At 33.3% G+C, this 23892-nt stretch overlaps 1 protein-coding gene across 2 annotated transcripts in view; it reads left to right on the top strand.

Annotated features, from left to right (window-relative positions):
• The window catches only part of LOC148283938 (protein takeout-like), a 39091-nt gene that overhangs the window by 5257 nt on the left and 9942 nt on the right, over positions 1 to 23892 (top strand). The window contains exon 1 of one of the 2 annotated variants that reach the window (XM_088242907.1): positions 3710 to 3935. The exons of the other annotated variant lie outside the window; for it this stretch is intronic. Coding sequence (XP_088099033.1) covers positions 3866 to 3935 — 70 coding nt within the window. The 5' untranslated portion in view covers positions 3710 to 3865. Of the gene's footprint in view, positions 1 to 3709; positions 3936 to 23892 lie in introns of those variants that run through there. 2 annotated transcript variants of the gene reach the window in all.

A 23892-nucleotide genomic window follows, 5' to 3' on the forward strand; every position in this document is an offset into this window, starting at 1 on the left:
TTTATTTTCGCCATATATACTTGTTTCACCATTCTTTCGTCGTCCATTCGATCTACGTGACCAAAAAATCTCAGAGACCCTTTCTTAATCTTATCAATTTGTTGTTATATGTGAACAGATAGAAAAATTGTGTTTTTCCTTGTTTTAAGTTTAACATCAATAGCAGTAAAATATTTTATATTGTCATGGCGGGTGTTTTTTTGTGAAGGAGTGCGTTGGGCATTGTCACAATCGCCCCTGGGGTGTGGTCGGTTGTGTCATTTTTTATTTTTTTTCTAATTTGCTCCTATGAGTTAACCGTTGTATTGAGGGACAAAGTTTTAGTATTTATACGTAGACAAATGTACACTTTACTATATAAAACTCCTTCCTTTCAGCTAATTGGCATACAAACAAAATTATGGGTGATCAAAGGAAAATTGTCACAACCGTACCCAGTCTACCCTAATTATTATTCCAAAAATCATCACCATCATTCCCTTTCCGCACCTAATGGTACACAGGGCAGTGCTTTGGTAGTTTGGTACACCAACCGTGGCGTGTTTTAATCATTTTCGTTACATAGGGGTAAAATGATACGTCTTAAATAGCGTTTACACAGTACAATATTGTTCTGTTCCAGGATCTAACCTATTATCCACGTGTAAGCAGCAATTTGTAGGGCAAGCTATCTCCGCAGGACAATGATAACCCTCACCACCGCACGCGGCCGCATTGTTTTCGTGTAAACGCGGACGGACAGGACCGTAGGACAATATCGACTTACTCGACGAGTGCGTGTCGCTCCCGCGAAGGTTTTCTGCCGGAATATTGGCTGAAAAAATGCATTTATATTATAATATTATTATTATAAAATAAATCATGTTTTTCGTCGTCATGTATTCATTTTCGCAGCGCTCACTCGCAGAATTTTAGTATTGTCCCAGCGTCCTGTCCTACGTGGTCGGGGCTATTCACGGAGCTGGGACGAGACTATATTGTCATATCTATCGTATTGTCCTTGTGTAAACCTAGCTTTACGCTTTAGGTGCCAGTCGAAGGACTTTAAAATATTATAATCTAAAATCATATTTTAAAATAAATATTTCACTTCAACCACGTCGGAAATTGAAACCGAGACCCCTTGCTTAGTAGACAAACGCGCTAACTATCAAACCGTTTGGCAGAAAAAGAAAATAAATAAATTTCCTAACTTTTTTTTCAACGTTTCCCATTGCGTAAAAGAAAAAAACATCTTTGTGAACGATAATGGGGAGTGACGTCTTGTAAACCGGAATATTATTTTTATTATTTCTCTCACGGTTACAAAAAAAAATCTCACGAATATAATTACAGGGTTCTCGAATAAAATGCCTTTTAATAAATTGTTCGTATAGTCTTCACATCATGTTTAAATGAGCATTAATTAAGCATTATTTTTACACGGTTCATACATGCATCGGCGTTTTTTTCGTCGCGTGCTTAAAAAAGAAAATCGTAAAAAGTATCTACACAACGGTTTATTGTAATTCGCTGAAGTTTAGTACCTACATAAATTGTCCTCATATTTGCGAAGCAATTTCACTTAATTAAACGCGGTCGTTCTAAAATATTGTTATATTTTAACTATTTTTCTTGGGAGAATCAAGATTTTCTGTGAAAAATATAATAGCAATCTTCGAGATGAATCTATCATACTGGGAAACTGAACGTGTGCCGTGTGCATTTGATTGATTAATTTGTTTTATTTTTTTCGCTGTTTGATTGTAAAGAAATATTTGATTTTAGTTAAATCGATTTAAAAATTAATAGTTAATTTACGAAACTTCAGACACCAGTTTTTATGAACAGTTTCGGGAAAGGTGAGGGATTTTTAATTCAATTTTTTTTATTTTGAATCTTGAAATATGGCACACATAAACGTATTCTTGTGTGCTCTAATAATAATAATAATGTACAAATATTTCATGTTTAAGTTATTTAACACATATTTCTTAACCTTCTTTTTGAATTTAGTTTTTTTGTTCGCAAATGTTTTTTCCAAATATAGTAAGTCATATGGCAACAAAAAAAGGAATGGGATTTTTCGAATGTGGAAAAAAGAATATTATCTAAAGTCAAATACCAGAAAATGGTTTATTTATTGATTTGGCACGATTAACCATTAAGAAATAAAAATAAAACTTTTAAATTTGAAGAAAGAAAAACACAACCGTATTGTGACATTACCCCACTAGTGGAGTATTACGGCACAACTAAAAATTAAGGCCTTCTTACAAAAGTTTATTGCACATGCACAACTATTTTTTTCTCGTTTTCTAGTGCCAAATAGTACTTACGACCAAGTGGAATCTTCTCCAAATCAATATCCTTATTGCGCATATAAGTGCGTCCAGGTACGTTGAAACGTCTAGAGATCTCACGAATAGAGCCTTTTTCTGCATAATATCTTCTACAGCTTTCTGTAGTGCTTTCTTCGTCCCTCGTGCTCGAAGATGTTTTGTTTCGTACTGTCGAGGCATTTTAAAACAAATGAAACCCCAACTTACGGTGAAATATAACCCCAAATAGTCACTACGTAACATTCTAAACGTAAAAACAAAACGCTTGCAAAATGACATCACAAACAAACACAGAGTTGCGTGCGATTCATGGACCTCATTTTCCAAATTTATTCTGAAAAATTCATCTACAGCAGCTATTTTTGATACAGCAGCTATCAAAAATATGTTTTCCAAAAATTTTTTGTGAATTTTTAATAATTTTTTGTAAATATTTAGTGAATTTCATGCTTATTTTGGGTTTTCAGCTGTAATTCAATGAATGTTTCGCTGCGATCGCCATGCGGTCCGTTCTCCAAAAGTACTGGCAATGGTTAATGAATAAGCGCTTTTGCAACGCCATCAGTGCATAAACTAAGGAACTTAATATAGGGCATATTGTCAAATGCGCCGTATTACCCTAAGTTTTTATACTTATTAGACATCGGCATTGCTTTAAAGAACAAAAAGAATGAATGTAAAAACCATACGAAAAAACGTCGTTTTAAAAATGTTATAATAGTTTTTAGGCTGTTTTGGAAATTCTACATTTTACGAATTAGATTAGTTTTTATCGGATGCCCGGTATATAATTATCCAGGGTTAAGACTCTGTGGGTTCTAATTTTAAATTTAGCGCCCTCATCGTTTCCCTATCTACGTACTAGTACGTCAAATATAGCGTATTACGACGATCCGTTACACGAAGGTAAGGTGATTATCTAGGGTGAGGGGCAGTGAAATTACTTGTAAAACATATATTTCACGTTAACCTAACACGGTTAAGATCCTGGGTTCGATTCCTGATAGGTTCAACATGAAATATTTATTTATAAAGTGGATTTACACTGTAATATTTCACTGTGTCTGGAATATTACCTGAAGCGTAAGACTGATCTTCGTACTGCGTTTACTTAACCAATGCAGTGCCCTATGCACATGTGCACCATCAGGTGTAGATGAGGGTTTGATGGTAATGATAAATCGTTATTTTTTCTAGTAAAGTCATCCGGAAAACCGACTTCCTGATTTTTCTTAGACTCGCCCTGCCCAAACTTCCTGCCTCCTAAATAAGCATACTCTATAGAAATTACCATGAAATGATACCATGATTGTTGACATAACATAGGTATGGACATAACACGTAATATATTATTCAATATGCTGTTTGTATCGAGTCCAATCTCCGATCAGTCAATCACTTAACTCTCACTTGCTCGGACGCGTTATTTGCACATAAAAACACGATATTTTTGGTTGCGCCGTTCGAATAAGTTACAAATATTTTTACAAACAGTTTTATCAAACAAATCGACTTTTTGTTCGGGCAAAAATTGCTTTTTAAAAATGTACAAATTTATTTTTATTAATTTATTTTTGTCTGGTGTAGCGTTTGCAGCTTCAGAAAAGCGATTGCGTGAGTATTTTAATGAGTTAATTTAATTTTATAGTAATTTATGGTATTTAACATATTATTTCTCTGATACAGAGTAAAGAAATCATATTATTTTGTACTTTTAAATAAATCGCAGTTCTTTTAAATCGTTCCTTTAAAAAAATAATAAAAATAATTAAAAACAATAATTTTAGGTATTTCTGAAAAAATATTTTTTTTTAAGTTTTATTTTATTTAATACACAAATAAATAAAATAAAAACAGTTAATAGATCAAGTTTTTCACAAATATAATAAATTATCAACGTAAATATGTAGTGTTTAAAACTGTCTGAACGTTTTGTTAATTATTTCTGTTTATTCAGTTAGTCTTCTTTGTTTATTCTCAAATGTAAAAATATTTTTCAAAAAGTATATTGTTAAGTCTCCTCGGCACGGGTACCCAGTGAGGGCACATTATTTTTATTATTAATTATAGTTTGTAAGACAAGAAATATGAATAAATAAATAAATACTAGTTGAATACGTTACACGGTGATGAAAAAAAAAATAAGAAGAGCAATGTAAGAAGGTGAAGAAAAGAAAATACGGGTTGAGGAAATAAAGTGGAGGCGAGTAAAAGCGATTTTTATAATATAATTGACTAATTATTTTATTATTGCCTAGCTTGGAACGGGGTATGCAGTCTATGCACCCTTGTTAGCTGGGAAAAGTTTACAAAAAAGTGTATAAATGATCAAATATATAAATAAATAAATTCGGAATCAATTTATTTACAATTATGTAAAAATAATTATTAATTTCACAATCGTATTAAATTAATAATCAGACACTGATAAATATTTTATTTGAAAGTTTTAGGTCATAAAACTTATTGATTTTCAAAACATAAACTTTCTGAACAAACATTTTGATTAATGTTAGTCAATATGAGTACTAAACCACTTACTGACTTTTCATGCCTACCGGTTTCGAGACGTACCCGTCTCTTCGTCAGGACACTCTCTAACCAACATGCGAACATTAAAATACACTTTCACTTTTGCCATGGTATACATAATATGTACATACTACCGATGATGGTAGAAGGGAAAGTTTATTCTAGTATTTGCATGTTGGTGTAGTGAGTGTCCTGACGAAGAGACGAGTACGTCTCGAAACCCGTAAACATAAAAAGTCGGTAAGTGGTCAAATACTAATATTTACTAACATTTATTATCATAAAAGTAAAAATACCTACTATAAATGAGAAAATTACGCCTTTTGAAATTTAGATTAAACTCATATAAAGTCAAAATGACAAATTACAACGAAGATGGAGAACATTTAAAGAAGGGAAAATGGAATTCTAGGCATTTACAGGGCTTATGACTTGATGATTATTAAGTGGCTACTTTGCCTATGTTTGAGCATCCATATTTCTTCAATTATGCTGTTGATTTTAATGTTAGTTAAAGAACTGAAACCTTTATTGCTGTGACCAACTGGTCCAAGAAGAAGTTTAAAAATTTGAAAATTGTTTTCAGGCGTTGCCTAGTGTGGAAAATAATTCATTCAGATTAATCTCTTCAAAACAATAAAGGTTTCAGCTCTTTAACTTCACTAAAATCATCAGATGGAAGAAATATGAATTTTCGAACATAGACATAATGGTGAATGTTACACCGTGTGTTAAGTGGCCACTTAAACCAGCCAATGACAGGTCATAAGCCCTGCAAATGCCTAGACTTCCATATTCCCTTCTCAAAAATGTTTTCCCTTTCTGTTGCAACAAATGTAAATATGAATAACTCACTAGGGAAGAAATCCAGCCGGTCTGCAAGCATTTGGACTTACTCAAAACATTGTTGAATTAACTACTTGGTAAAAGAAGAAGTAAAAAAATTGATAATTTTTTTCAGGCGTTGCCTAGTAGGTGAATTGGTTCAGCCGGATGAATCTCACCCACATGATAGAGGTTTCATCTCTTTTACTTCACAAAAGTCAACAGATGGAAAGTTAAGGAAATGTGGATGTTTAAACATAGACAGAATGGTGAATGTTACACAGTGTGTGAAGTGGCCACTTAAACCAGCCAATGGCAGGTCATAAGCCCTGTAAATCCCTAGACTTCCATATTTTCTTCTCAAAAATGTTTTCGCTCCGTGTTGAAATAAATTTTTCAACTATTTTTTTTTATTTTTTTTAATTAGTTCAAAACTCTTTTTGGAAATGTATTCTTTGTATTATTTAGTAAGATTATTTTGGCTGTCCTTAAATACTTTACTTCTACATTGTTTTTAGCAAAATTGGAAAATTCACATCGGCAATTTGACTCTTTTAAATTGAAGGTTCTGGGCTGGTATTCCAAACGCTCTCGTGGCCGAATTATCTCGAGTATTTACGTACAAAATACACGAGAAAAACTGTTTTCGTGCCACGAGAGTGGTTCAGAATAGTACCCCAAGCATAGTTATACCGCATCACTATGCCAGAACCTAGAATTGCCGAAACGAATTAAACACGTACCGGTGGATTTTTATAAGCTGGCGCGTGTGCTATGCTTTCACATACGCATTGTGTAGTATCCGTGAGTAAGCCCATGGTATGACGTATGACATCGCACGGCATACGCATTATGACAATATTCTCTGTCTCTCTCGCACTGAGACGCGCTTATGACATAAAAAAAACTATTGCTTTATTAGTTGCTAATGATATGGTAATTTAATATACACAGGATGCTTCTGCGTTCGTCTGAATTTCGCTGTGATTCTTAATGGTAAAAATATAAAAATATGTACGAGTATTAAGTTATGGATTAAAATACTGGTTTATAAATATGTAGGTATTTTCATTTAATCAAATCATGAATAAGTCGATTGTGTAGTGATGGCGCTTTCGCAAAACTTACACAAAAACATTTTTAATGTACAGAATACTGATTTTAAAAATCTTGATGTCATATGTATTGTTTTATTAAATGTTGTAAAAATCTCTTTTGGATTAGAGCGGGAAAAAACAATGACTTAAGAAAATGTAATATATTTACGAGTATTTATTTTTAAACAAGCATTCTTTTTTATTTAATATTTTGTGATCATCATAATAATATTTAATAGAGTGTAATTAAAATGCGCAGTACAAATTATATCGGAAAAAATACGTACCTATACACACTTATTGACAAACAAACAATAAATGTTGTTATTTATATACTTAAAACCATATTTACAGCTTCGCATTCTAGTTTTACAGTAATTGACTATTAAAAAATCATTTTTTCAAATTTGATTTGCCCCTTGTTCTTAGAAGGACTATAATTAGTAAACTAGAACTTTTTAAAAATGATTTGAAAAATAAAAAATAATAAGACAAAGTATTTTGGTAAATTTTTATTACATTTTTTTTTATAAACACTACCCTCTGATCCAACACCGAATTTTAAAAAAAAGGTAGCACATTTGGTTAAAATTTAATAAAACGTTTATTTTTTAATCAACACCTGTAGATTTTAAATGCGTTCGTGTGAGTTTTCTGAACGCGCCAGCCTAAGTTAAACCACCAGTAAGTAGATAAAGGCCGCTCGGAGTTGCTAATTTTCAAAAATATACTTTTTTACACAAATAAAAATTTATGTACAGCTCTTTCATATAAAACCAACCAGACCATCAAAACGTAGCAGAAAACTAATTTTTAGAGCAAATGAAGTATTATCAATAATAATTGTACTGGTGTATAAAACTTTGCCGTATATGTTAATTTTATTTTATTTATTTAAGAAGATACATACATGAACAGAAAAAATAAAAGGAATAATAATGAAACCCCCCGTTTAACCCCAGATATCTCTGCTTTTTATTTTCGTCACATAACACCTTTATGTCCACTCGTGTCTTTTGTCGTAACATGAGTTTATAATTTATTTGTTTAGCTATTTTTTTTTTTTTTAATATTTTATACAAATTTTTCTTTCATTTACAGCTTCTTTATATTTTCTCCAACTCTATTATCTAAACACTGTTCTACCTTTTATTTCTTTATATTGTATTTTAAACTTTTTGTTGTTTATAACCTCGTATCTTATATGGCTCTTATGTTAGTAAAAGTCTTAAGAGCGTGAAATAAAATAAATGTCTTAATTTTTTTTATTTTTACTAGCTATTATAACTTCTCTATTCGCACCGAGTAATACATAGGGCGCTCCGCTGGTACTCTAAATGCAGAAAACCGCGATGATTTAATACGTGAAGGCAAGATGATCAGTCTCACACTTCGAATCCAATCCAGGGACCTCGAAACATAATTGTGAAAAATTATCTTCAAAAACGGATATTCCATCGAGCCTGTCGTGAATAGAATGCGGGCCTCGAGCATGGTAGGAAAATGTTCTGATTAATAAACTTCGAGATGGACTTATTTCCACTCTATTACTTTTTTTGTGATTTTCACCTGAGAGTAGCCGATGAATCAAAAACTCCCGAGTTCCAATTCTATAAATTCATTCATTATTCGTCATAAAAACATGTTTAAAACGTTTGCCATTTAACACTATCTTACATTTTTTAAAATTAAACGTTTTAATGAAATGGCCAATGTTTTTTCTGATTAAAGGTAAATAAATAATTTTGTATCGACCTTAATTAGTGTGGAAATTTCATAATTTCAATAAAAATATTGGACATTAGAAAAAAACTACAAAGGTCAGTTTAAATACTATAAATTAATGTCAAGGAAATTTATATTTAATTAAAACGAATGTTAAAAGGTCTTCAACTTGAAACCTTAAGGCATTTTTTCAATGGCAATGAAAGGTTTTAAGTTGTTTGAACTCTTTATTATTTATTTACTGTGGGTAATATTTTGAATCTCATATTTTCAAGGTAAACATTATGAACTATCAGTGCAAGATTTGAATTTGATAGAACACGATTTTTTAAATGTGTTTTTTAATGAACGGACGTAATATACAAATGCATATTTTTTCCCAGGATAAACTAAAACTCGTTCCGAAACATAAGGAATTAATTATACATTATAAAATACAATAAAAAATACAGCAAGGAACAGACAAAAAATATATCATGATATAAAATTTTCACTCATACTGCTAGAAAAATTAGTCTCAAAAGGTTAGCACCTTTCTCTACCCCATCATCAACGTTCCCTTGTCTACCGGCGGATAGTACAGCCATAAAACCCAAGAACACTACGTCGATACAGTAAATTGATAAAACACTTAAATCTTAAACCATGTCATAAACATTGCATACTCAGGGTTTGCCAATAGGGACGATAGGATTTTTATAGCTCATGGCGGCCATATTTAAATTTCAAACAGTAACGTTTGCCATTTTATCATGAATCGTTTTACAATGCTCCAAGGTTTGGAAACTGTTTAAATATTCTATCAAAATTCGAGAAGTTTTGTTGCTACTCAAAGAGCGTTTCGTGAAGGAAATTCCGATTTTCATCAAGCTCTCATGTGATTGATGAGGCTCTATTACATCCGAAAAAACTCACTGTATGGTGTGGATTATAGTATGGTGGCATCATTGGGCCATATTTTTTTTTATAAATGAGCAAAGACGTATCGTTACTGTAAATGGTTAGCGCTATCGTGCCATGCTGAATTATTTTTTCTTTCCCCAAATTGATGAGAACGATATTTATTTTCAACAAGACGCGCCTTGCTGTACTTTGCCATACAGCAAATGTCGCGATGGAGTAATTGCCTGAAAATTTTGATTTTGAAACCAAAATTTTGTGATTTAACACCACTAAAGTATTTTCTGTGGGGCTATGTTAAATATCAGGTTTACACCAACAACCATTCTCCGCAACATGGTCGCCATACCATCTGAAATGCTGTACAGAGTCATCGAAAATTTACTTCACCCGATCAATCAGTGCAGGAGCAAGCTGTGATAGTCATTTAAACGATATATTTTAAATCACAAATGGCATACACGCACCATCTAATAAAATTATTCTGCATCTTTTTGGATAGAATTTACTGTGAACCCAATGTATAATTATAATTTTTGAAAAATTTTCTTTGTAAAACGTTTACTATATATGTAAAATTTAACTATTTCAGGGTCCGTATTCAGGTAGAAAGTCAACAGACTTATCCTATATAAAACTCATGTTTATATTACTTTTTATTTATGACTATTAATTATGATTCAAATTAATAAAATAAAAGTCAATGTATTTTTAAACTCGTTCATTTACAAGTTATCGACAAAGATACTTTAATTATTAATGCAAACATGCACGTTTTTGTGGAGAAAATAATATTTTTCTTTATTGACAAATGAAGATAACTAATAAAATAAATTAAACAACTTTGTTTTTAACCACTAATTTTTCATTATTGATTTTTTTTCACCGACCGGTTTCAAAGCAAACAAGCTTCTTCGTCAAGGTTTACGTAACTTATGAATATTTTATTTTTTTTAATTAGTGGTTTAAAACAAAGCTGTTTTATTTATTTTATTTTATTATAATGAATAACCACAAAGTTAATACTTCAAATATAAAATGTATAGAAGATAACTCTGTTTACTTTAAATTGTAATTAAGGCCCAGCAATGTTATCACAGAATAATTTTATTGGTTGAGAGCAGGGGGCTTAAAACCATTTTCTTTTTTAATCTAGACTACATTTTAAATCTGAAACCAATTGAACTCTTCGTTGTATGACTTCCTGGGCCCAGGTTACAATGGGAAGTTAACAGAATTATCTTCGACTGTCTATAAAGAAAAATCGATATTTGTGTACGAAAATAAGTTTATTTGCAGAAACATTTAAAGTACCTTTATCGGTAATCTACAATTAAACATGTTTAAAAGAAAAAAATGTATGCATATTCTGCTTTTCATACAGAAAACTTAATTTTCCTTTGTAAATAAAATTGAAGATGAATGTTAACTTCCCATTGTAATCGGGGCCCTGAAGACAAAGGTTTAAAGTCCTATACTAATGAAAACATGCTCATAGATCTAAGTCCATTTGCTTTTCTTATTAAAACCTATTTTTTTCCAAACACTTCCGCTTTGATAATTATCGCATTGATAATTATCTCGAAGCATCGTTAAATTTTTCATTTGTTTTTTCTTTATTTTTTTTATATGGACTTAAGTATTTTATATTTTATTTTATAAAATAGTTATATACAAAAGTAAAAAATAATAGATACAACCCATATACAACGCAATAGGCCAATTTCAGATAGTTATAAATCCACACGACTTGCTGCAGCCAGCGACACGATAAAATTAACCGGGCTGTGGTCCCGTGGCTAGTGTCGCGGACTCACGGATCAGAGGTCTGAGGTTCGTACCCCGCTCTAACACTACTTGCTTTCCGTTTTCTAATAGTGAGTTATTTACAACTCATTGAAAATGCCCCCCAAAATCAAAATATTTGTGTTAATCATAAGAACGCAAAAATTCCTTCTTAAAAAAATAAGGGTGTATTGGTTTTTATTATATTATTTTTTATTTGGTGCAGTGGTACACAGGGCACCGCATTGACACATCAAGTAAATCGTATTATGATCGGTTTTAAATGGGACGCAACGAATCTTACGCTTCAGGTGCCAGCCCAGGTATTCAATCAAATAGTGTAGAATTACCTCTTAAACCATTATTTTACGTCCACCATGCCAGGAATGGAGCCTAGGTTCGAGGTGGACTTTACCCCACTCGATTTCTTTCAGCATTTTTGCCTGAGTATTGCCATCGAGTTAAAAATACTTGTTCAGGGTTCTGGCTCTATTTTACACAAAGAACTGTACTCTTTATCTGTTTGGACACGGAAATTTTAAGTATTAAGCAGTACAGTTTTTATACCTGTATGGGTAAATTCATAAAATTTGCTTCCTAAAAATAGTTAAATGTTAAAATTTAAAGATTGATTTATTTAAGATAATTTTATTGGTCAATAAAATTACTTAATTAAATTACATTTCCTGAATCCTTTTTCAAAAACCGAAATTAATTTTGGAAAAAAAATCCTGAATCGTAGATTAAATCCTTATTTTTTTATTCCGACTTCATTGATATTTTTCTAAAATACACAATTGTCAAAAATACATTACCGAACATTTTACTTAAGAATTCTTGTATTTTTAACTAATTTAAAATACGTTAATTAATATTTTTTAAATGGAATTCACGTCGATCTACTAACATTCAAGAATCTAAATCAATTTATTACTTAATCATAAAGATTTCATTTACACCACTTGTAGATGTAATGTGATTATTATTCATGAAAATTAATTACATTGTTTATAAGAGCTTAAGAGGAATTAACTTTGACGTTTACGATGAATTATTTTAATTATTATTACCCATTACTTATTACGTGTGATAACGACTTAAACCAGTTGTCTGTTTTTATACTATTCCTTATTATTTATAGAAGATAGAAGAAAAATCATAAAAATCACTTTTGATTATACACATAACGAGAGGATTATCGTTTGACATTCCATGGATAACTTTATTACTCATCTAAGTGCGTTCTACACAAAATTGTTTTCCTAGTAAGGATTTGATTTTAACACCAGTGGCGCCCCAGCACGTCGTAGGCCCTGGCTTCCTCCAGAATCTGTATCCATTCCTCCCTTCACCTGCGCCCTGCGTCTCTTCTCCAGTGTCAGGCCGATAGGGAAATATCCCTCTTAATAAAGGCTTGTGAAATACTGTCCAGTAAAAAAAAGTTATTAGTATTATCTTATTAGTAGCATAAATAATATTTTTAAAACAGTAATTTTAAATTCCCGCAAAAACGGCCATTCCATTGTTTCCTGACCATTCAAATTCCAGTCACATATCAAGGCCAAACATGTCGCGTTTTTCTAGTGACGTATTTAAAAAAAAATCTTTATGAATTTATGTATGAAAACATTTTTCCACAATATACATATTGATTTTGACAATACAATTTATTATTCTAAATCCATTTAATATATTTTTATCGGTATTCGTACGTTACCAGGATTCTGTTATGAACTGATAATTTAGTTTATAAAAAACATTATCTACAGTAACTTTATGGGCTTGTGATCATATTTCCAATATGTTTTATACTGTTTTTCTACTAACTTTGCAAGTTGATCTACGTGTATGCGTATATTAACTTGTTTTATGTGTTTCTTGAACAATTATTAACATCCTTTCTCAAAGGTCATTTGTTGTCGACTTATATTAGTCATTTGATGTACATTTGCATAAAAAATACTGTAATGTAAATTAATAACAATAAGCATTGCGTTTTCTAAGAAAACCTATAGAAGAACTATTGTAAAAAAGACACTGTAAAATTATCCACTTAAACAACTAGTTGAATTATGTATTATTTATTTATTTAAATATGTATCGACGCCGACCCTGGAAAGGAAAAATTTACCAAGCAACATGTAGCAACTTTACAGAAGAGCCAATTAATGTTTTGTTTTTTTTTAATTAATAAAGAATCTCGTATTTATTTTTTTATTAAGATTATGCGGGAATTGCGCCAAATTAATAAGTAGGTATGTATGAGTTTTTTTTATTAATATAAAACCAAAAAAAAACAGAAAACTTTTATTGCTTACTCTACTAGGGCTGCTATTCCAAACGCTTTCGCGGCCATAGAAAACACTTTTATGTCGTGTATTTTGTATGTACACATGCGAGATAAAAGCTTTTTCTACGGCCGCGAGAGCGTTTGGAATAGCAGCCCTGGGCCTCGATTATGATGGGAAGTTAAAATGTATCTACAAAGTAAAATTAAGTTTTCTGTATGAAAAGTAGAATGTGTTTACAATTTTTCTAAACATGTTCAATTACCGGTTACCGACGAAGATACTTCGAATTTTCATACAAATATACACACTTTCGTACATAAATATCGTTATTAGTTTATACCGTCTCAGTATATACCGATTAAGATAGCCGTTCATAATCGCGACCCTGGGTCGATATATATAAAATACTTATACAGAAGTAATCTAAAGATGAATTGCGCTAAACTAATAATAAATATTAGTTTGTCGGCGCGTTTCTAATACAAATGAAGATAGGAAATGAAGGATAGGAAACAAATTAAATAATAACTAAAACAATGAACAACAAATTTAAAAAGGAGTAATTAAAAGTCAAACATCAAATTTTTAGTCTTTAACTTAATCCGTCAACACTTGAAGATGGACATGTGAAAAGTCGAAATAATCGGCGAGCGTGCAAAAGAAGATATGTGATATGACGTTATATCCTCTCCGCCTACCCTTACGGGGAAAAAGCGAGATTATTTGTTTTTTGTTTTTGCTTGAAGTCTTAACTTTTTATGAAAGTCCTCTAACTCTCAGCTCCATTGCTTCTGACTAGCCCCTTCACCACAACAATGTACAAAATAAAAAAAATGTTTTTAGTTTTCATTGACGAAACTTGTAAATAATCTTCATCATACTCTGATCCTCACGCGATGGTGCATAAAACACTACATTGATACAACAAATGCAGTCTGTTTCATAAAAAAGTGAGGAGAGACTTATTCATCTTAGGTATCATTCCAGGGACCGTGAAACATTTCACGTCAACCCTGCCAGTAATCGAACCTGAATCCTCAAACATTGCAGGCAGAAGCACCAACCACTACACTGCGAGGCGGACGTATCTCCACTGGATTTTATTTTACAAGATTTTTACCCGTCAAAACACTCGTCACGGATTCTAGTTCTATTTCATACACAACGTAACTGTATGCTTCACTTGGAATCTACAGCTATAGGAAACGTCATGATACACAAACGTAAGCAACGCACTAAATTAGTTAAACGAGCATTTGCGGTCGCGGGCCCTGTGGCATGGCTCTTCCAGCGGAAGTGCAAGTGATGTCTTGGAAAACAACTTAAAACCTACCTTTTTTTCTTATTTATTGAAATAAATCCTTATCACGACAAAGTAAATTATTCATTAATAAAAAGAGGTATTCCAATGAAAGTGCCCGTCTCTTTCCCAAAGCTGTTCAAAAAGACAAGTGTCTTTCTTCAGTTTCGCATATTCACCATCAATTTGTCTGGGGTCACCATCCATCCCGATATATCAAGACTATCACCGTTATTGAGCCCTCTGTCCCGACGTCCCGATGAAACCTATAATGAACCGATTTAAACTTACACAATACAACGCTCAAAAATCAACAAAAATCTTCCACGGCCGTACTGTGAAATGTGAAATGCTTTCAGCAATTGATGTATCCAAACAACTTCGTGGAAGCTGAACTTGCCTCCATAGAGCGGATGTCGATAGCTCCTGTGAAAGATTTTTTTTATTTTCAATTTCAGTTTTTGATTTCATAAAACTATATTGGAAAAAGTAATATCAATGTTGTTGGCCCAATAAAAAGTAACGATAAAAAACGTCGTCTGCTGCCAGGGTCTGTAGAATCAATATTGCGATATTATGTTAATATTAAGTAATACAAAAAATCTGGCCATCGGCAAGAAGCACCACATAAAATGTAAGATAAATATTTCTTTTATATTTCTGAAAAACCATTTACTACGTATCCCCATTCCAGAACGTCCCGACGAGACGGTACTAATGTCTCAAAAATCGAAAATTAAAAATAGAACTGTGAATGAATAAATAAATCAATCGAATACACATAGTCAGTACATTTACGTTATTCAGTTTCCCTGTATGATAGTGAAGGAATACAGCGTTAGTTCTAAATTGAGATCGCGGACATAATTCCCGGATCCCGCTTCGAAAAGATGAAGAACGTGGTAATATAGACAAAATTGACAACTACACAAAACTTCTGAGGTGTAAAAATGGCACTATATAAGTAATCCATTGTGACACCTCATTATTAACATGGATAAATTTAATACATCTATATTCGTGGTATCACCTCAAGAGCGCTTTATAAAAATGGTTTTACTCAGTATTGCAAATGATTTGAATCAAATTAATGTAAAATACATTTTATAAGACGTTCGAAAATTCTAGAATACTAACGTTGAAACTGGCAAAACGTATGTTGCATGAATACAAAATATAAATATTATTATTTGATCACGACATCAGACCATTTTCAAAATAATAATACAAACTTTGTACGTATAAAATATTCTAACCTCTCAGTATTCAAAGGATGTTTTTCGTGCCTATTCATCCAAAATTAATTATTTGTATTTTTAATCGTCTTGAGTTCTTTTGTTTTAAGCTAAAAACGTGAAGTATTTGTATTTAACGATATTATTATTTCTTATTTTTTGTCACACTGTTTTTATATCTGTTGCACTGGGATTTTCGTTTTAGCCGGAATACATATTGGCTAGCCAAATTACACCATTAATTTAGTTACCCTAACGCTCTCTTTAAAAGACTTAAAATTTTCGCTAAAAGCGGCTAAACGTGGCTAAATTTGTAAAAAGGAAAATTTTTGACAATATGGCTAATCGTCGATTGGCCATTTTACAATACGGAGCCATTTTGTCATTTGGATCGAGCGTCCAAAACGTTGTAATTCAAGACTAGTCGGAAATGTTAAATGAATCATTTCTATTTAAATTTATTTCAGCAGAGAGGGAAAACATTTTTGAGAAGGGAATATGGAAGTCTAGGTATTTACAGGGCTTATGACCTGTCATTGGCTGGTTTAAGTGGCCACTTTACACACTGTGTAACATGGTCTAGTAGGTGATTTGGTTCAGCCGGATGAATCTCACCCACATGATAAAGGTTTCAGCTCTTTTACTTCACAAAAGTAAACAGATAGAAGAGTTGAAGAAATGTGGATGTTTAAACATAGGCAGAATGGTGAATGTTACACAGTGTGTAAAATGGCCGCTTAAACCAGCCAATGACAGGTCATAAGCCATGTAAATGCCTAGACTTCCATATTCCCTTCTCAAAAATGTTTTCCATCTCTGTTGAAATAAATTTTAATATGAATAACTCCCTAGGGAGGAAATCCAGCCTGTCTGCAAGCATTTGGACATACTCAAACATTGTTGAATCATTACCAAATAAAATAATTACTATGGCGAACGATATCAGTTGTTATTTCCATAATCTTCAATTGAATAGTTAGCATTGCTAATATCATAGATATGTAATTATATCTGTGTCCAGGCAGATAAAGAATACAGTTATGTGTGTGAAATAGAACCAGAACCCTGGACGAGTGTTTTCGCGATTCCTACTCTCAGGTGAAAATTCCGAAAAAGGAAATCGAGTGGAAATAAGTCCGCCTCGTAGTGTAGAAGTTGCCGTCTTCACCTACCAATGGACGTGAAATATTGATTTTAAAGGTAGTTAAAACTGCAATTTTCCATTGTTGCTGGACTGGCACCTAAAACGTAGGACTCATCTCCTCACCGCTATGTAATAGATGATAGAAATACTCAACATTTAGTTTACCAACGCAGTGCCCTATGGATTACAAATAGTAAATAGGTAAAGCTTTTGAATATTTTTATTTCTCGTTTTACAATGAGGACGTTCATTTTTTTATTCGTTAATAGACTATCAACTAAGCCATTTAATAAGTTTTGCAATTACGACTGTGACGTCACAAGTTCTCTACGGTGAGTTCTACTGATTGGTGGATTGGCTTCCCGTAAACCGGAAATAAATCACAACACTCTATTATTGATTAATTCGCAAGAACTCGTTTCGTCATTCAAAGTAGTTCATTTTAATTATTTTTTTATGCATTTTCGAGAAACTTCGCAGCGCAATTACATGCCCTTATTTTTACCGCGTGTAAAAAACCATTTTTTATATCCAATTTCCCGTAGAGCTGAAGTCCTCTTTAGATGAAATTCAGAGCAGAGCGAGAGTGATTGATTGCTTGTTTTGGGAACAGAAAAGACGGAAATATTCCTCATTAAGTAATGTTTCTTACTTTAACATAATTAGGTAAATGGTGCGAGTCAAGGTTTTAGTAAAGTTTACAGTTCAAGTCCCGTGGCTGATTGAACATATTATTTATAATTACTATTTTCTATCTAACAAGGACTTACCGTGTCACTTTATGAAATACGAGAATTGAAATTCGCTTTATTTATTACATAGAAAATTATTTTTTCGTATTTTACCTTGCAAATAATGTATGCATGTTGGATATTCAATTAAAATTTAGCTTATTTTTGTGTTTAAATTTTACAAATTTCTTTTGCTGATTAATTCGTTTGCTCACCATGCGTAAGGACTCGGTTTCAATATACAACAAGGTCGAGGTAAATAATTTATTCAAGATATGTTTTTTCACACCAGTTTTTCATAGTCTTCACGTAGTCGCCTTCCCGTTCTATGGAGGTTGTAAGTCGTGGCACAAGCTTTTTGGTGCCCTCATAGAACTCTCCTGCCATCTCCTTCGTCCACTTCAAGACCTCTTGTTTCACCTCCTCATCGGTGAGAATTTTTTTTTCACCCATGCGAGTCTTCAGGAAGGTAAAAAGATCAAAATCTGAAAGCAGTGAGTCAGGGGAGTATGCAGGGTGGTTCAAAATCTCCAACCAAACGAGTTCAAACGCGCCTTGGTGGAGTTAGCCATGTGCGAGCGGGCGTTGTCGAGCAACAAACACATTCCCTTTGTCAACATTCCCCTCCGTTTGTTTTGAATTGTTCTTTCGAGCTTTTGTAGAGTCTAACAGTATCGTGCTCCAGTAGTCATCTCCCCCTGAGGCAAAAAATCAATCAAAATTATCCCTTTTCGGTCCCAAAACACGGATGCTATGATTTTTTTGGCCGAAATTGAGGTTTTGAATTTTTCGGCAGTTAGAGAACTAGTGTGCCGCCACTGTGATGACTGTCTTTTTGTCTCAGGGGTGTAATGAGCCACCCATGTTTCATCACCAGTCACAATGGAGCTCAGAAAATCCTCACCTTCCAATTCAAATCGCTCAAAGAACTCGCGAGCGCTAGCGACCTGATTCAATTTGTGCTGCTCTGGCAGTTGTTTTGGGACCCATTTTGAGCACAATTTTCGATATTCCAGCATTTCTGTAATTGTTTCGTAAAACAGAGATCTGGAAATTTGTGGAACCATCGCAGACATTTCATCTACTGTCAATCGGCGATCTTCACAAACAGTATCGTCGATTTTTTGGACCAACTCATCGGTCACAATTGAAGGTCTTCCACTCCTTTGCTCGTCATGATTATTCGTTCTTTCTTCATTAAACTCACGACGCCACTTAAGTAAGTTTGTTCGGTTCATAGCACCTTCGCCACAAACAGTTTTGATACGTGCGTAACTTTTAAAATCTTTATTTATTCTTTTAAATCTATTTTATCACATTCAAAGTACTCCTCTCCCGGTACAATACACTTATGCCAACGTTTTTTCCAATTTTTAAAGTATATTTTCGGAATGGCCTTTCAGCGCGCAGCGATTCGGTTTTTATCTCTTCAATCGTATCAAAACGGTATCCTCGGAGCGATTTCTCTTAGGGAATAGCCAGAAGTCACGCGGTGCTAAATCAGGCAAATACGATGGTTGTGGAATGATATGAGTTGAATTATTGGCGAAATGGTCTCGAAGCACCAATGCAATGTGAGATGGTGCATTATTGTGGTGCAAAAACCAAGAATTGTTTTTTTCTGCGAATACCTTCACGTAAGCGTTGTAACGCTATGTGTATATACGTGATTCATTTCATTCATTGAAGTGCTTTCACACTTATAGATTAAGCAGACAGGGTATTGTCTAAGCTTATAACCGGTAAGCGTTACATAATGCTAAATAATATTCATTGTTAACAGTTTGGCCCGGCGCGGCTTAAGGAATTCATAATGCACAACACCACGATAATCGAAGAAAACTGTCAACGTAATCTTGAGTTTTGACTCATTTTTCGCACAGTATTCGCTTGATTGGTCGGTGTTTCCGGGTCGTATGCATAGATCCAAGTCTCATCTCCAGTTATCATGCATTTCATCTTGTCCTGATAGTCAGGAAGCATTGTTTCACAGATTTCAACGTGAAGCTGTTTTTTTCAAAAAATTGAGTCTTTTTAGAATCAAACGAGATTTCACTATTTTCAGGCACAAAACATCTTTTAAAATGGTCTAAACTGATTCAAATAAAATGTTTACAGTACCAGCGAGGTATTTTATTGTCAATGGATGATTTTTTACCACTGAACCAAGATTTCTTTGACGTGTTGTTCATCAGTGAATGTTGATGGTCCTCCACGGTGATTTTTGTCTTCGACGCATTCTCTGTCTTCTTTGAATTGTTTATACCACTTGTAATTTTTTTTGTGACATATCCTAGTCACCAAATGCCTTATGCAACAGTCTCAATATTTCTGCGGAAATTTCATTCCGCAAACAAAATTTAATCCAATTTCTTTGCTCAACAAAATCAGACATTGTAAAGTTCGCTAAATTAACTTTTCGTTATTCACAAAACACGAGCGTGACTATTGGACAAATGCAGATATTGGCAATTTGACAGATATGTCAGTGACAGTATTACCAACCTATAAAAAAGGTTGTGAGATCACCTAGTTCAGCACATCAGCACGTCAGTGTGACTTGGATATCCTGGATGCAGTCTGTACAGAACAGGATAACATGGAGGCGAATGGAGGAGACTTTTGCCCAGTAGTGGACGGTAACAGGCTGAGAAAGAAGAAGAAAAGAAGTTCTCAATAATAAAATGTCGGCTCTAACTTAACACATTGAAAAAGTCTCTCGATTGCTTCACATAATGATGACTTTAGTATTTATTGTCAACGTAAAATTAAGGTCTTAAGCGACAAATCGGAATCAAAATGTTTGCATATCACTTGTACAGAGAAAATGCGCTGAGCTTGACAAAACACTTGTCTTAGCGGTGCTATTCTGAACCGCTTTTATCTCGTGTATTTACATACAAAATACGCGAGATAAAAGTTTTTTCTACCGCCGCGAGCGCGTTTATAATATCACCCCTGGCGTTAAGCTAGGGTTTCATAGGACAGCGGTGCCCGTATTTTAACGGCCGTAGTGAATGGTGATGCGGTGGACAACCGTCGTAACGGTGACTAGAGTGTGGTTTCCTAGGAAAACGGTGTTATCAACACCATTTAACACCGTTTCCTTAGGAAACCGCTCTCTAGTCGATGTTACGACGGCTGTCCACCGCATCATTGTTCACTACGGCCGTTAAGATGCGGGCACCGCTGTCCTAGGAAACCCTAGCTTTACTGAAACTATGTTACTTGTACCGTACCTGGCATGAGTATCCGCACTTAAATGCCTTTTATAAAACCATAAAATATGTCGACATTTTCTAACATCCATCTTGGCGTCACTAATTATTGTAGGTTATCATTATCCTCATTGTTTATCTTCATAGGGAGCACCAAGTGGTGCATAGAGAACTGCATTGTATCCCAATCATTTATTTATTTATTTACAGACTTATTCGGTCCATTTAGTTACAATAAAATACATTATTTTTTACTCACAGGTACGATGGAAATAAAATATTATTACAAATAAATTTTTTTACTAGATTAACCTTGAATTACATAAAATTCTGCCATTTTACAGATTTTTTCATAAAAAGGTAGAAACATAGAATTAAGAATAGTCCAGAAGGAGCGTAGAATGATATTTGAATACATCGGACTGTGTCCAAGTGTGTGTGTGAAGTCGCCGGGTAATGTTGCTTGATAATGTAAAAAAAAGTAATCTGTTAATTTCTCTAAAATTTTATTGTGCACGCGGAAACATTGATTGACACAACAGAGTAGATAAGTAAAGGGTCATTTAATAAGAGAAATTGAATTAATGAACTTTGAACTTAAAATATAAAACAAATTTTATTTGACATAAAACGGATATTTTTAAATCATGTTAAATAACATTTGACGTTTTAAAGATAATTCCGTTCAAATTTCCCCACGGCGTTGTTTAATCCGAGGTCTAATTTTCATTAGTTCGTTTACTAGATGAGCAGAGTAGGGTAAAAAAAATCTACCCTGGCAACATTAACGAAATTTCCGTTTTCTTTCTTTGACAATCTGACAAATGGAAAAATAATTCAATTTTCAAGTAATGCATTTGTTTTGTACACATTCATTTGCAAATTACAGATGAAATGTGATTGCATCCCGTTTCTTTAAGATCCTAGCAGTATTTTTAAACTTTAAAAGGACACAACACGGCATAGTTGAATTCAAATCAGAAGTTGCGTACTGAGCGACGTCTACAATGAAACTAATTGGTTAAAACGTAAACCTACTCATTTATGAGTAGTTGAGTCGCCTTCTGTTTGATGTGCGTATGCGGTTTCTGGACTATTCTTAATTCTATTAGTAGAAAGCTTTTTTTAGATGTGAGTTGCTTATTTTTTGCAATCCTTAATATGTATAAGGCTTATATTTACTGCAATAGGTGTGTTCCTTCTACCTGCTCTAACTATTGTGTGAGGATCCGGCGGGATGATCGGCTGTGGACTTATTAAGGAACTTCTCCGCATTTGCTGAAAACCACGGAAAACTCAATCAGGCGGAGGTTGTCAGCAAATAAGTGTTCCTTCCTTGTAATTTATTTTGACTGTCCCTAAAAGGGTTTTTTTCCAAAAACTCACTGGGAATATTATAATATAACATATTTTTGTATTACTACTTAGAAACAAATAAATTAATAATACGTTACTGTTATTTCGATAACTTTATTCAATTTATTACAAAGAGGGCTGGAAATTTTGTGGCCATGATGTTTTTCTATGACCAAATTTACCGTGGGAACGGTCGCCAATGGCCGCAATCTGTTGAACTTGAGAGAAGAGACAGTAGCAGGTTTACATAACACAAGTGGCTGTGCACTTTCTCCGCTAGTCACGATTTTACACTTAATTTCCACAGAGAAATGCCAAATAGTACCTACGTGTGCGCGTAACATTGCGGAATAGGAAAAAATGTTGCCACTTGATTGGGTATAATATTATTAGGTACATAACTCACAAAATGGTTACCGGTACGATAAAATTTTCAAGAATTTGTTATGTGAGGGTAATATGATTTTATCCGGAACTGCCATTTTCAGACCGGCTTATTTTCCGGGAATACGGATGTTTAATCACCACTTCCAATAAAAAGTAAATTACCACCATATTTATTGAGTTGGCGTTTACATTGATTTGAGTCCACATATTTATTATTATTATTTCAGTACCTAGACTGACATAAATATTTTCAGTCTACTAAGTCTTCCGATTCGTTTGAAAATATTTTAATAAGGACTATTACTGGTTCAATTTTGTTTTTAAAAAATAACATTAAATCGAAATATTTTTATGTTTTATGTAAATTGTTTTTCTGTGTTAGGCAACCAAACAAATAAAATAAAATAGTGAATGAAATAAAACAGAACACCCAGGCTTGAAAAAACATTTCAACTATGGTGACCTCACCCAGAATCGAACCGGAAACCCCCATGCGTGAGGCAAACGCATTAGCCATTAGGTACACCACGGGGGCCTTATTATAATAAGTTATATTTTTTAGAGCCAGTTGCTCCAAAAAATATTGTGTTTAAAAAGTTTAGAGTTAAATAATTGTTGCATTTTTGTCAAAATTGACGAAATGTGTTGCATTAAAAAACCAAGCTAAGTGTAACAGACGCGGCGACGGGTCACTTTCTCCCTCAAGCCTTCAGTACCCGGCAGCAGGGCCGGTTTTAGCACTACCAGCGCCCTGGGCAAGATTTCTACGGCGCCCCCTATCTTTCATCCCTTCAGACCCATACGAAAAAAGGCAAGGTTTATAGTGAAATTACCATTTATTAAAAAAATACTAGTAAAATTTTGATTTTCTAGCCTTTCTATCAATGAACCCTTTTATACGTACTTAAGTTTATGTTTTCCACAATTTCATTTTCGATTGACAAAGATGCCAGGTTTGTGAATCTAGATTGGGGTATTGTCGATCGTAGATAAGTTTTTCTCAGTTTAAGATTTAAAAAAAAACTCCTTTCCCCACTAGCAATCG

This window comes from Micrasema longulum, unplaced genomic scaffold (assembly GCF_059751315.1).
Source record: "Micrasema longulum isolate JH-2025_06_02 unplaced genomic scaffold, ASM5975131v1 h1tg000177l, whole genome shotgun sequence".
Classification (NCBI taxonomy): Eukaryota; Metazoa; Arthropoda; class Insecta; order Trichoptera; family Brachycentridae; genus Micrasema; species Micrasema longulum.